The sequence below is a fragment of the Colletotrichum godetiae genome (assembly GCF_030913485.1).
Source record: "Colletotrichum godetiae strain CBS 193.32 chromosome Unknown BDP55scaffold_6, whole genome shotgun sequence".
Lineage (NCBI taxonomy): Eukaryota > Fungi > Ascomycota > Sordariomycetes > Glomerellales > Glomerellaceae > Colletotrichum > Colletotrichum godetiae.
Genome location: NW_026851254.1, coordinates 883,880 through 898,988, shown reverse-complemented (window position 1 = coordinate 898,988; position 15,109 = coordinate 883,880). Strand labels below are relative to the sequence as shown.

The 15,109-nt window shown below is 52.9% G+C and overlaps 3 protein-coding genes across 3 annotated transcripts; 1 reads left to right on the top strand and 2 right to left on the bottom strand.

The window, feature by feature from the left end:
- Positions 1–1,275: 1,275 nt before the first annotated feature.
- BDP55DRAFT_346972 (uncharacterized protein) lies at positions 1,276–3,118 on the top strand. Its single transcript, XM_060566969.1, has 2 exons — positions 1,276–1,361; positions 1,428–3,118. Exon 2 carries the CDS (start codon positions 1,629–1,631, stop codon positions 2,877–2,879), a length of 1,251 nt encoding a protein of 416 aa, XP_060434063.1. The 5' UTR covers positions 1,276–1,361; positions 1,428–1,628; the 3' UTR covers positions 2,880–3,118.
- Positions 3,119–5,231: 2,113 nt separating this feature from the next.
- BDP55DRAFT_701520 (cyclophilin type peptidyl-prolyl cis-trans isomerase/CLD) lies at positions 5,232–7,542 on the bottom strand (the record flags this gene model as incomplete). Its single annotated transcript, XM_060577925.1, is given in 7 exon segments — positions 5,232–5,239; positions 5,469–5,506; positions 5,526–5,665; positions 5,785–5,922; positions 6,046–6,191; positions 6,687–6,712; positions 7,127–7,542. The coding sequence occupies 7 exon segments, from the start codon at positions 7,162–7,164 to the stop codon at positions 5,232–5,234; spliced, it is 534 nt and encodes a 177-aa protein (XP_060434062.1). The 5' UTR covers positions 7,165–7,542.
- A 5,084-nt stretch (positions 7,543–12,626) lies between these two features.
- On the bottom strand, positions 12,627–13,140 carry BDP55DRAFT_346838 (uncharacterized protein). The gene has a single exon (XM_060566967.1). The coding sequence runs from the start codon at positions 12,953–12,955 to the stop codon at positions 12,659–12,661; it is 297 nt and encodes a 98-aa protein (XP_060434061.1). The 5' UTR covers positions 12,956–13,140; the 3' UTR covers positions 12,627–12,658.
- Positions 13,141–15,109: the final 1,969 nt, after the last annotated feature.

Genomic DNA, 15,109 nt, shown 5'->3' with positions numbered 1-15,109 from the left:
CACGAGGGTCGGTACCTTACAGCGGGAGAGCGGCGCCGATTGGTACTTGTTGCTCCATAGTCCCGGAGGTATCTGATGCCCCACTCTCGCGCAGCGTAGCGCAGACCATCTCCCGTCAAGTGCCCACCGCCCGACCCGACGTCTCCCCGACCTTGATGCGGATGCCATACACACTACCTACCTACCTTACCTACCTTGACTACCTACCGTGACTACCTTGCCTTCAACCTTGAGACTTGCGCGCCAAGATGTCCACCTCAACCTCTGCCGTTCCTTGTCAAACATCAACCTTGGCTACTTTGGCGCATCGTGCTTGACTGGCGCCCAGTACCTCGCATCAGAAACATGCGCTCTTCTTCGTCCCATACCAGGCCCCGTCCGACCCTATGGCCGGCCCCGGCACACGACCGACATTGCTCGCTCTTTGGCCAGATGCCCAGAATCCCCCTGTCCGAGTGCCCATCCCGTCCTCCACCATTATCGTTTTAGATCGCGACTCCCACGATGCGCCGCATGGGTGTTTGCCTGTCATTCGGGTACCCATCCTGCGTCGATCACGACCCTCGTCCACGGGTTGAGCAGCTAGAAGGGAAAAGCATGAGTCTAGATGCGTGTAGGGATATCCAGGCTACCTATGGAAGGCGGCAGACATGGCCCATGGGTGGCAGACAAACGTGATATTAAACCAGCCCGGCCTCGCATCCCGAAATGGTCTCATGGTCTTCACCTCACCTCCTCATCCACCAAACGCCCTTCCTCCACGGGATTCGCAAAAGAAAGTGGAAACAATCGCATTGTTTCCTTTCTTTCCTTGAGGCCCATTCTTCAGACCACCCTAATTTCCGTGGATTTCATTATACGCGCTTGAGGCAGGCAGGAACCTTCCCTTTATTCGTTTTATTGTTCCTTCCTCCTGGACCAAGTCGACTGTTCGCACCTTCCTCGCCTTTCAACGACATCGCAGCTCACAACGCCGCCCCACTTTAGCCAAGATATCAATCTTTGACCTCGACCATCGCCATATGTAACAGCACGACAAGGCCTTATTATTCTTATTTTTCGTTCGCCTTCTCTTCTTGACTCAGCTGGTATCTGACTGCGCCGGACGTCTTTAATTGTGAATAAAAATTACGTGTGTAAACAAACAACCCTCTTGGTCTCGTTCAGTCCTATCACACCACTCAACGACCTGATTCATCGAGAATCCAAGAACCCACGTACATAAAAACACCCTCGAGGCTGCCCAACCATCGATCTTAGAAATTTCACATCAACCACTACACTTCAACTTCGACTCTTCTGGAAGACTCGAAAACTCTGCGCTCCTTCCTGCCACAAGATATCTCAGTCCGCCCCACCTGGTTTGTTTTCCTCCCGTCCTTCCTCCAGCTCATAGACGCAAACCCTAACTCATCTTTTTCACCTAGACACACTCAATCCTTTTTTGATTTCTTCAAATCCTTTACCACCCTTCACCTTCCTCACTTTCCCTTTGGAATCGTTCACGAATCCACCAACCCCGTCAATACTTTTGCGCTCTGCGAGTATCAAAAGCTTCATCACTTGAGTATCCCATTCACAAGAATATTCATCACCTTCTCTTTTCACACATCCCCCAAGCGTTCACCATGGTTCGCATCAACTCCTTCGCCGTGGCTGTCGCCGCCATCATCGGTGTTCCCATGGTCGAGTCTCACACCTGGGTTGAGCAGCTCAACCGCGTCGCTGCCAACGGCACTCTCGTTGGTCCTGATGGCTTTTCCAATGGCTGGGCTGGTCGTCTCAGCGGCTTCAATGACGAGCGATACACTATGCGCATTCCCGGAAAGGGCTTCGACCTTTGCCAGCAGTCAATGCCCGGTGACCAGCCACCGGACTTTCCGGTCTTGACTGCTGCTCCTGGCGACTTCGTCTCTCTTCGCTACCAGGAGAACGGCCATGTCACTCAACCGAACACGCCTCCACAAAAGCCCCTCAACCGTGGTACTGTCTTCATTTACGGCACCGCCCAGCCTAAGTCGAACCCCAGCGTCTTCGACATTCACCGCCAGTGGACTGCTGACGGCAAGGGTGGCGATGGCACTGGTCGCCTCCTGGCCACCCGCAACTACGACGATGGCCAGTGTCACCAGGTCAACAATTCGCCCATTTCCCAGAAGCGTCAGAAAGACACTGAGCATGCAGCTCTCCAGCCCATGGGCGTCAATATTTGGTGCCAGACAGCCTTCCAGATCCCCGAGGATCTGGCCCAGAACTCCGAGTACTCCGTCTACTGGGTCTGGACCTGGCCTACTCTCAAGGCGGATGCCGTCGACAAGTCCACGAATGGCCAGTTTGCCGACTTCCCTGTTGGCTTCACGGAGGACAAGCGCGCTGCCACCTCTGAGGATATCGAGCTGCCTGAGCTCTACTCTAGCTGCTCCACTATCAAGGTTCAGGGTGAGAAGCTTGTGGCTGGTATCAAGTCTGCTTCCAGCTCCAACGATCTATCTGCGTTCACGTTCCCCGACAAGACGGACTTCAATGTCAATGCCATCAAGGACCAGCTCGCCAATGCCTTCTTGGTCAGCGTCGACGGCCAGGCTGCCCCTGTCAACTCGGCTCCCAACGGTACTAAGAGCAGCACTCCGGTCGCTACTCGCACTCCGACTCCCACCGTTCCTTCTGGAGTCGCCCAGGGCACCAACCAGGCTCGAGTTCTCACTGTTTCTGCTCCTGCTATGACTCTGTACTCGTTCCTCACCGTCACCCTCGATGCCCAGACTCCTGCTCCAACTCCCACTAGCGGTCAACAGTCTGCTGAGGCTAGCGTCACCCCTTTCCTCCACGGCCGTCATGTCAGAGGTAGAGACTCTTGGAACTTCGGCCAGGGCAACTAAGGTATTGGAGATCCACGTCACACAATCACTTTGAGGAACACACATCGTCTGCTCAACTGTGCACAACATGCTTCGGCTTTTTCTGGCTCGACAATTTCTTTCTTTCTTTACTTTCATTGCTATTCTTCAACAATACCCAGCACTCCCATACCACTCTCTTGGAGTTTGGACTCTCTTTTCGGTATCGCCAAAGTCATACAGTACATACATTCGGTTATAGGCATTACGTTCTCTTCAACTTTCCGGCATCAACGGCAACGGGAATTGGACAAAGGGTCATGAACAGGAGTATCACGGTCGATAGCATCGCCCCAGGTGGACAGGACGGGGCAGGTTTTCTTTTCCTTTTTTTTGTTTCTTGACGACCCAGGCATATAACCGGAATGGCATTTCTGGTCGGCGTTGGAGGATAAAGGATGATACCAACTTCTTTCTTCTTTCGGTTGCCTCAATGTTCTGAGGCCATTTCTTTGTCACATGGGAGGGTTTGTCTCCCAAGAGTTTTCAAGTCTCCACCCATGGGTATATGGGAGGAAGGGCTTCCAAAATAGTTCGCACTTTTCTCAAGGCCTCGCTCACACCTTTTCTACTCGTTTCGACATTCGGATTCTACGTCTCCCTCTCCGGTTGGGTGGCTCGATGCTGCACTTAAGAGACATGGTATGGATTAGAAGAACGGAGTGATGGAATAGGTGATGGGAAAGAGGCAAACACACAAAAACAAGTAGTCATGGGACGCAGAGGCTATAGGGCTCGCCTGGAGGGTGGTAGTACTATGGAAGCCAGTTCACACACTTCTTCTTTGCACTTCATTGTGACTCGCATGTGACATGTCTTGACTTTTCCAGCACAGCCATCATGTGGCCTTGTATGACTGACCCCTTTGACCAACCCTGATACTGTTCAGTCCACTCACCCACTCCATGTGGATCAATCACTTTCATCGGCCGGGTCCTGTTCAAAAACAGATATCTTAGCAGCTTTGCCAGTTCGGTGGATGCATGATAAATGGAGGTTTCTTTCAAATAGGAAGACACTATCACTGAGTATGTCTATGGTCGATCTGGGTATCCTTTGCCATGGGTGACATTCTTGCTTGGAATAGGTAGCAAAAAGTCATGACATCCATATCCCAAGATTTCATATGGTCAAGCACCTGCAGACCGATAGCATCATAGGTTTTCCAGCAGAGTCAACTATCAACAGGCCATCGAGATCCGCTCGGCCAACGAGCGTCCGGGAGTGGCCCACGAGGCTGTAGTACAGGCAAGGCTGTCCAAAAAAAAAACCCCATACGGTTACCCGGGCAGCCGCCACCCACCCATCGCACCTTCCTTTCCATGTCGACCCAAAACAACAAAACCTTCTCATCCGATACCTTGACGGGACCGCTCACCGCTTACCACCCATCAAGGGTCTATAGGTCACCTCAATTCCATTCTCGTCACCAGCACAGCAGGCGTCCTCTAGGTCGGGGGTCAGGTCAAAACTGTGGCGTGGATGGTGGAACGGTTAATGGTCCAACAATCAATTTCGCCAACCAGCCTACTCGACGACAGGCTTAGCGCATACCCTCGATTTCGAATCCCAGCGTGAGCACCAAGAGAAGTAGTCCCCAGTTCAGCACCGGGGGGGTGAACTCTTTTGGCTTTTTGGATCGCTTGATTCTTTGGTTTTGATAGGGGATATCATATACTCTGGTGGCCATTTGTGGTCTGGATGATTTTAGAAAATATAATCGGGTGGTAGGCATCCCACCCATCCTTGTCTGAAATAGGAGGCCTCATTCGGCGACTGTATCCCGAGGTCCTCGGATCTGGACGTACGTGGGAAGAAGTCAGTCTCGCCTGCCTGCCTTGCAAAATGATCACCAAAGTTATGTGATAATGATACGGTTGGTATTACCTGCATGTAAACACCAAAGTCAGGGTCTGGTATTTAAAGTACCGGGCATGCATGATAACATGTCCCTCAGCCATCAATCCGCCCCCTCCACCCCCCTATTCTTACCCGGCGCGTTTGTTGGGTACTCAAGGCGATGACAGGGCTAGCCATCACATCTAGATACCCAGAGAGGCGTCAAATACGTATAACTTCCATCAGCAGCCAGCAAGATGCTGAGCAAGAGGCTCGTCTTCAGTGGTCTCTGATCGGCGGTGTCACCGATAGTATGAAGTCATGGGCATTTGTGGTCTTCTCACTCCTCGTCTTCTCCGTTGAGGAAAAAGGAGATGAATGATAACCTAGTGTGGCCCATAAACGAGTTGATGGCAAGGGATACGCTTTCAAGTATCCACGACATGAGACGTCTCTCATTGACTACAGGGGTTTACGTCCTTGAACCAGACCAAGTCAACGTGCTACATGAATATGAAAACACAAGAAGCGGTATAAGTTACCATTACCTTCTCTTCCGCCTTCAATACTGGAGCTCCTCTCACTTCAGAATCCATGTCTCGTAGGCTAGAATGTAGGTTCTGATGCTCTAGCCTCACAAGGCGGCAGTAAGACCATCCAAACAACACGTTCTCGTTCACCCCGCCCCGTGACTCAACACCTCATGACCCAAGCAACACAGGCCGACCTCACATCTCACCGCACTGCGCGATAACAACGTCCTGGTTCGGCTGGTCCTTGCCGCGGTACCCCGTCTTAGTAGCCTCCATCATCTTGACAACCTCCATGCCGTCGACGACCTTGCCAAAGACGACGTGCTTGTTGTCCAGGAAGGGCGTCGGAACGGTGGTGATGAAGAACTGGGAGCCGTTTGTATCGGGGCCGGCATTCTGTCAGATTGGCATGTTAGTCTGGCATCATTATCGACCACGCCGTCACGTTGTAGCGTGGTCAGAGGGAACATGGAAATATATGCCAAGATGAGAAGAAGGAGGATTCTTTGACGTACAGCCATGGAGAGCAGACCAGGCTGCTCGTGCTTCAAGTTGAAGTTCTCATCGGCGAATTTGGAGGTGCCGTAGATGCATACCGAGCCGGTACCGTCGCCGTTCAGGAAGTCGCCGCCCTGGCACATGAAGCCTTGAATCTGTAAGACATTATTCGTCAGCTGTGTGTCACCGTTATACGCATCTTCACCCCAGCTTCTCCTTCAACTCTCAGTCCCGGGTGGGGTAAGATTTCCGGATGTCTAAAGACAGAGATGACTCACAATCCGGTGGAATTTGGAGGCCTTATAGCCCTGCGGACGACCCCGGGCATCCTTGGACTCGCCGGTGCAGAACTGGCGAAAGTTCTCGGCCGTCTTGGGGACGACATCCTTAAAGAGCTCGAATGTGATGCGGCCGAGAGGCTCACCTGCAGGAATACCGAAGAAGCGTTAGAAAGGGTGCAGCGAACGATGGACAGCAAAGGCGTATTCTCCAGACTTTGGGGCTTTGGAAACGGAGCCGGGCAGAATCGCAGACCGAGAGATCAGGGTCACACCGAAGAGCCGAAGCACGCCAGCATTTCGCAGCCCCGGAGCCGGGATGACTGAGCCGTCATGTTCAACCGCCGAAGGTCGTCTCCATATGGCCTAGGGGATGTTTCCAAGACCCTGTATTCATCTGGTCGACGATAACCTTGCTCGTTCGAGGACGAGAGTGCCCAGCCTGTAAGGCGAAACCTTGCGGGGACCCGCCTCTCTCGGCACATGCACACGTGCACTAGACCTGCGAATAGCTTCGTGCCCCCCAAGACTTCAAGGGGGGCAGGACGATGTGTACCAGTCCAGAAGTTCCATTCCCCGAAGCACCCGGCCAAGGCATGAGGAAAAGTTGAGCCCCCGATGGCGAATAATTTGATACATACCACCAAGCGTGATGTCGAAAAAGACCCTATTGACGCAGACTTCTGTGTTAGCTCACCTTCCTGTAAATCTCAAAATCAGACAGGGGTAAAGACTAGATCGCTCTCGGGAGTACCTAGTGGACTGCCACCGACCCCCGTTTCCCCCGTCCGCATGGCAGTATCTAGGTATTGCTGCTTTCCCACCACTCTCATGGGAGCTCCAAGAGGCTGTTGAGGAGGGTGTGGACGCCGAGTACTCAGCCACCGCCACCAGCTTCGAGATGACTGCAGCCCCTCCTCCTCTTGAATTCTAGGCTGGGTGTTGGTGGGAAGCGGTGAAAAGACACGGTGAGGCGTGAGTGGGATGAGAGCGAGAGACGGATTTGGATATCCACCGAGAATGCCTCGCGCGCGGGTAGGGACTCTTGGGGATCAACAAAGAGAAATAGACTTGGACTTACAGCGGGTTGCCGGATTCCGGGAGCTTCGTGGGAGGCATGGCTGGGGCGGCTTTGGGGGGTGGTAATCTAGCCGTAGGTCGGAACGGGGATCAGGAAACAAACGAAGAAAAAGGAAGACTCGACCCCAGCTGCAGTGTTTGTTTCTTCCGTGAGCGCCGGCGGAGTGGAGGGCTGCGTTGAAAGGCGGGGGGGGTTGTTGAGAGACAGGCGGTGGACGAGTTCGTTCGATATCCCAGAATTATGGATTACGGGAAACTTCTCGATTTGCATGCCCCGATGATGTGGTGTGGCTGTCCATCCACGCCGAGGATTCGCAGGCCCGCACCTGTCCTGCACCTTGGTGGGGCCGCCCACCCCGTCCAAAGTGCGGAGGACAAAAACGCACGCACGCACCTGCGCCGAATTGTCGGAATCCGGGCACAACATGACTTCTTTTTTGGAGGAGAACTCCGCCAACGAGCGAGCGACCTTGGCACCTCAGACTTCCGTGCCCAGCTCACCCGGGCGACTGGATGGATTGTCAGCGACATGCAGGGCCAGCCCGCTGGTGCGGACGCTTGGTGCGGAGAGACCTGCCCAAACGGGCCAAAACGAGGCTTTCCTTGGTCCCCCCCGGGGCATCAGGTTGCAGGCAAAATGCCTCAAGTGCAGCAACCTACAAGCCACACTGAATCCGAACTCCCCGCCAATTGCCTTTCTTTTACGCGTATCGTTCGTTCATCGCGTTGTTTGTAGATGTGTGTGACGGCCCACATTGCTTCGGGTCCATATTGCTGGACCCTTCAACGATAGTAACTGTGCCTCAATCGACATGCGGGACGAGCTGAGCGTCATGTACCTATGTAAGGCACTCTACAACTGTACTCGCTTGTTGCTTTAATCCAACAGAGACAAACCGTTGAACTGCTTCCAAAAGTACCATCTTCCATTTGCAGCCTGTGTTGATTCTAATACGAGTCCACCGTATAGACTAGGTATATACATAATAATATACATATCGGACCCTTCGGCTTCTCGCAAACCACACAGGTACTCCTTAACACGAGGACCCTTCGTGCGTCACGGATCAGCCCAGATCAGCGGGCCAGGGCGTTCCCGCTAGATTGGTTATTGTAGAAGCACAGGGGTTACTGATTATGGATGGGCTTGTTCAGTGCGTCAAAGTTCAGCTGGATGATTCCCTTGTCGTAGCGCTGTGAGATGCTCTATTGGGCCCTCTGGTCGATGGTAACAACGCCGAGCAGCCTCTTCCAAGGCAAGGCGCTGCTGTCCCGCGATATTCTGGGAAAGGATAGCGAGGTTGCAGTACGGCCAACCGTACTTGAAGACATGGACTGGAGTGTGAGTAAGGTCATCAACTCTACTTGGATGCTGGCGAACTTTCGTCACAGCAAGTAGTAAGGGTTAAGATACAGTTGGGAGACCTCTTTTTTCACATCCATCAGAAGAGCATCATACAGAGAGCGGACGAGTCTCTCGCGCCGCGAGGGATTCCACCGGCCATGTTTCGGGGAGCCATTGTGAGAATTGCCAAGGGCCAGAGTCGAACCCCAGAAGACTTGGGGAACACGAGAAGGAATGGTCAAACTATCAGTGATGTCCTGAATATGACCCTTATATAGTACGATGTAAGAGGAACAGATAACCCTCAAAGGATCGTTAACCTCTTGATGCCAACACCATCACGTCGAAAGCTCAATGCCTGGTGGAGATTCTATCCCGCATACTCTCAGCTGTAACACAGAGAAGTTTGGCTCCCCTCCTAATCGATGAAGTGAACACAGAAAATCTAGCGAACCGGCGACCTACTTGGCCATACACTGAAATGATAAACGGCTACTCTCTATCACTGTCTTGAACGGTAACAACTCGCAGCTCGATGTCCACGTTGAAACCATTTTCATAGAAGCATAGTAAATGACACAGAACCATCATACCAGCTGATACGCTCATTAACCAGGCACCAAGCCCCCTATAGTCCAAGGCATACTTAACCAAAACTCTCAGGAGAGAAGTGAACAACCGACGTCAAGCCTACATCCCGTCCACCCTGTAAGCGGCCCATGCCGGTCTAAGCTCGTCGTGGCCTCATCGCCAGTACTCTTCACAGCCGTCAATTATCGCGCTCCGTCAGGAACGTCGGCTCTATTCAGCCAAAAAGATGGAACAGAGGAGTCCGGTCAAGTCCTCCTGCGTCAAATTCGTCATCCGACTCACTGGGAGCCTTGCATCTGAGAAATGCCGGGACGGCAGGCAGCACAATCCCATAGCGGTGGTCATCCCACTAGAAGAAGCCGCAGAACGAGGCAAACTGGCCAATTGCCTCTCTTCCCATCGTCGGTATCCAGGAGAAGCATAAAAGAGGCTCTTGGGAAGAAGATGCTAACCTCCCGGTGCCTTCTCACCCGAAACATACCCCCGAGACCGGTAAAATCCTCGCATGGACCGTCCCCCGATCGGCCGTCGTCCGTGCCGAGGCCGGGGTTCGCCGAGAAAATAGTACCCTCGGGGGAGCTGTCCGCTGTCAAGTGTGTCAAGCCACTCCGTACCCAGCAAAAGGGAAACCAGAAAAAATCAGGAAGAAAAAAAGACCCGCGCAGCCACGGATTAATGGACGACAGGGACCCCCGGGAGGGAACTTGACTCAGGTCCGCCTTCGGTAATCCGTAATTACCTGGCAAGGGCACGCGAGACAAGAAGGCAAAAAAGAGTTCGCCGTGCGAATACCTCGTGACTTCGTGCGCTGCGTTTCCATTCGGAAAGTAGAGGGAAAGAGGAAAAAAAAAAAACAATATATTAAGCTTCTTCGACTAAAGGAAATATAGGGAGAAAAAGCTTCATGTTGTCGCACTTGAAACAATAGATCAGCCACAATGCGCTACTTGGGCGTAGCATTCATGTTGACAGTTGCTCTAGTAATTACGGAGTAGATCTTCAACGGTCAAGGGGAATATGGAAGTTCGCGAACCAATTGTTCATTGATTTTCAGGAACCAATGTTCTCGACCGCTTGGACACTGCCCCAGTGTCGAGTCTAATGAATTTCAAACTCGTGGATGGTTGCCACGGCCCCATGCAAGCCGTGTAGCGTGGTTTTCTCTGCGGTCTGCGGCCCTTACCTTACATCTTACATAACCCTCCGCGCCCAGAGATCCTCTCGAATCGGAGCGAACATCACGCAGAGAACCCCGCGTCTTTTGGCTGCAGCTGCAGCTGAAGCCCGGGGTTGAAAGTGAGGAGAAGCCCCCGGACCCGTACACACTCCAAGGATCCCGAATGCAGAAGGCCGCGTCATGGAATTCGGGTTTAACATAGTAGTCTGCTTTGCCAAATGCCCAGCCTCTCTTGGCTAAGGCTGGGGCCCGCGGGAGGGGATGAGAACACCAACTTTGACGGTCTGGGGAGGATCGTTACCGCTCTCTCAGTTTCCCGCGGCGCCAGCCATCGCGCATATATCCCGCATCACGATGAGCGTGGGGAGTCTGGAATGCTCGGAACACTACCAGCCTACCAGGCACTTGGGTTCTCGCCGTAGACGGTTGGGGGTGGTTGAAAAGCTCGCCGCAAGTCGAGCTGATCGATGGGAACGGATTGAAGCGTCTGCCAGGCTTGCGTTAGCAATAAGTCTATCAAAGACGGCTTTCCTCATTGCCGTGCTGCCGTGGTGTGTCTGCCGCACCGCCGTTATCGCGAGCCAGCCAGCTCATAGGCAAAAAAAATAAGTCCAGACTCCCCCCGGATGGCGCGGCGTAGAAGATCGACAGCACCAGAGCAGGGTGGAGCGGATGAAGAGGGGGCCGGCTCGGATGACAAAGAAGCCTGTCCGTTCCATAGAAAATGATCTCATGGACTGATGGCGATCCAATCGTAGGTGCAAGTCCTGTCGTGATTCGCGAAAACAGGACTTTTCGACTTTCAGACTCTCGAGGGCCTCATACCTTGGGGGCCTGTACATTTTGTTTCGGGCGCGGCTGGTTTCCTCCACCTGATTCACGCATGGCCCGCTGACAGGTCGTCTACGATACGAGTCTATCGATACGGAACCAGATCACGTTGCCAAATAGCGAAGGGTCGCAGTTGTACCTTGTAGCTAGGTACTTCGTAGGCACACTGCGTACGAACACCACATATTTTGAAAGCCGAAATTCGGTAGTGGTTGGGGGGCGACTGGGCGATATTGGAGACGTGGAATTTAATTTGGAATCGGCAAGTCTTCTTTCAACGTTCCATGGCGCGTCTGCACAGCCCTGCGCCAACTGATTCCCGGGGATTAAAAGTCAAATCGATGATGGTCTTGATGACAGAAGCATATCCTCACTCCTGTGCGGCGAAGAGAAGCATATGGTCCCCGCGAGAAGTGTGGTCTGACACCACGACGGCAGAGTTACAAGACAACTCATGCCGCCCACTCCAAACCAGGTTGGTTCAATAGATTAGTGTTCTTGTTGGCGCCAAAAATTGCGGGAGGAGGAAAAGTTGGTCATATGGTTCCTAAAGACGGACCTAGATGTGCGGCTCCGAGAGGCTCCGGGGTCGAACCTCGAAATCCGCAAGACCCGGAAGCATGAGGTTATGGCGTGGTTGTTGCCGGCGGCCAAGGCGATCCGATGAATCTCATTTCGACGGCGAGGGGCATCTTCTGATCCGTCTGCAACACCCCGGGTCCGACAGAAGATGATCGACAGTGTTCTGCCGTGAAGACTGTGATGGCATGATCCCAGTTGCACCCATGGCTTCTGCTCATGGCCGCCCCGCGTACCAGCCTCCCAGCTTTCGAGCCTTCCGAGAATATGATAGTCTTTTCCTCTTGGGCGCACAAAACTGGCTGCATCGTCTTTCGGTGAATCATGGATTTATGGGCCTGCAAACAAAGTGGGCGTTGTGCTGCAATTTGGGGCGCAAACATCTTCAATGATAAATCCACCACACTTCGTCGCATGCTTGAATTATTGACGCAGGCGTAAAGCCCAGAAAGGTTGATGTCCAGGTACACCGTACTCTGCAGACGAAGACAGGCGAGCGGGAGCCAAGCCATTCTTGTCGCCGTCATCAACGGCGGGGATAAGTTAGTGTGTCCGGATTTGACGGCACTCACCCTCGGTCAGCGTCATTAGTCGAAGCAGCCCCCCATTGGAGCGGGCCAGTATCCCCAGACGCACTGTGAAAAGACTATTTCTTCATACTGTTGCGTTGTTAGTCACGGATCAATCGGCTTGTCTTTGCGCGTATTTCGCCACTTGAGACAGCTTGACACAGCTTCGAAAGAGCGAAGTCGTAGTTTGGTTGCGACTCTGATATCCTAATGGTCATTGATGACCATGCCAGTAAGCACATTCTCGGAATTCAACACTTCAATGGTAGCCACACAACTACTGAGGGAAGTCCTCGTCACATCGATTTCGCTAGTCTGGCGTCCCCAGGAACAGCAATGATCCCAAATGAGATCAAGCTTTCCCGGGTTGGCGTCTGAGCGTTTCCAGGGGCTTGGAGGGTTTGAGACGGAGCAAGACACAGCAGTGTCCAAGAGAGCCGTTCACTGGCCAAAGAATCGTAAGGTTGTTCGTGTTCTGGCATCTGATAAGATGTTTGAGACATACATTGTCGTGTTGCTAGAGCAGTAAGGATCCTCTAGAAGTGCCATTGCGCTTTCATGTCTGACGTCTTGGCCTGGCACCCTGGGGGATACCGACTGCCAAAGCAGCGGTCTAGTGCTCGGACTGGCTGAGGTGGCACTGACAACGATTAGACGTGGCCGAGTAAGTGCATCTTTTCGAATTGCTGGCGGTAGGGTCCGAGGAGTCACTTCAACTGTGCTAGGAGGATGACACATTGACAAACGCTTGAATCAAGCAAGCACACATTGCCGATAGAGTCGTCGTGGCAAAAAAGCGTCGTCTTTGTCTGTGATGCTGAAACATTGAGAAGATGGGGTGAAATCAATTGCTCGTCGGCCCTAGCGTTCCGAAGATGACCATCTGAATTTTCGAGTGGTTGCAGCGCATGCAGCGCTCGCCAGCCAGCATACTGTTGCTCGCCATGAACAATAGTTCGTAGCTATTATTAATTGCCCTCGCGAGCTTCAGACCGTCCATCTCGTCGAAGCGCAGATGCAGGTTCTATTAATGATCATGTCTGAGATGTTGAGACGTATTCCAGACGAGGCACAGTATGGACGTCGTATTCCGTGCCAGTTGATTGAGTTATTGCTTTTCTTCGTATTGGACGGATATATGCGCGTTGTGCTTCTTTTTTCTCTTCCTTCCTCCCATGCACTTATGCGGGATGTGCCGTGGGTAACTTGTCGATGTTGGTGTTGAAGATTTGAAGGCTTGCTTGGTACTTCGCATGTTGCTTCTCCCGGGCCGGGGTAGCCGTACCTCGAATCGGTGCCGCATTGCCCTACGCACTCTTACGGATACACAGTAATTTGGATGCCAGAAACGAGATACAGACGGGGTTAGTGATGGCGTGCTCGGTTGCTCCCATCTGCAAGGCACAACCCAGCACTCAACTCCGAGATTGTACAATCCGATGGCTCGTCTGACACTGGCTTGACTCGGTGACATGGATCCAAGTACGCGATGTCCGGGGCTGGGAAAACCAAAGCACTCTACTACGTAAGTTGGAAACCCGTTCGTGAGGACAAGGATGAAGCAACAGAGTAATGCGCCATGGCTTCGAAAAGAAAGCATGGCAATTCCGACAGATGTTGGTTACCCTGGCTTGCCTTGCTGAAAAGGCGGCTGATAATCGTAGGTTGTATTGGTCCTGAGAGATGTTCATCTAGGTGCCTGCTGTTCGTATGCCTTTCCGTTTCAATGTCAGGCCCAGTAATAATGTTGGCCGTTCGGTTCCAGGAGGTATGATCGTGAAAGAGACATCAAACTCTCAGACACGCGGCTCCAGACAGTTGGACTCGGGCGATCGTTTGGCGAGGGACGAAACAACCGAGCAGTCGTATTCCACTCTTACCCTTGTCGACTTTGCTTCTGGCGTAAGCCGCTTGGTGCTTGCTTCTGCCGCATGGTGTCGCGGCCTTTCCCTTCTCCCATCCGGCGCCGCATCCCCACAGCATACATACTCTGCTTTCTTTTGGAGGCATCGCCAGAGCATCGGCCTGGGCCGCCGGAGAGCGGCTGGCGTTGACGATGCGCACCGCGGGCTAAGCTGACCGGTAGCCTAGTACCCGGCCGTAGCGGTGCGGGATTAGGCTTGTTTGCAAAGACAAAGGAGAACAAAGAGCACGGCATCTTGCATGATCGGTTGTTCATTGCCCATGTCACTTGAAAACTGAGAAATGATGATTTGCCGAGGCACTGGAGAAGTTGATGCTGGAATTGAAATCATGAACGGGAAAGTGGGCGAAATGGGAGCTGAGGGCACGGATGGTTTATCCGACGTGATATCAGCAGGGGAAAGAAGCCCCTTCTTCTTTGGAAGCAGTGTCAGCAGGAGGCCCGACCAGTGTTGGTGTTTGTGACTTGATGTTGCGGTGCAGGTTGTGCGGGCGCGACAGGCAGTTTCTTTGGAATTTCAGGCGCCATGATGCGAGGTATGCGCTACCTTCGCCGACGGCAGCCCGTAGCAGTGCGGCGATAGTATACAGTACCTTGCGTGTCAGATCAGCATCATGCTGGGCCCCTTGATTCGACGCGAGATTTCTCTACCTAGGATAGGGGTAGATGAAATCCGATAGGGTGCGATGTTCAGTACCGGTATCAGCCTCATGACGGCAGAGGGAACAACGACAAAGAACCGACGGATTGGCCGAGATGAATAGGAGAATCGGATTGTTCATCACGGGAAGCGGCGCTTGAGCTTTGATTTTGTGTACGGAGTAACTAAGATGGTCCGTTACCTACGGAGTAGTAGGGGGGGAATAGACCAGCGACGCTAAAACCAAGCACCACTGTGTATGGCGGTGGCCCAGCCATTCACTCACTGTGATATATCCGTACACCAGAAGCGATGGAAAGAGAAAGAC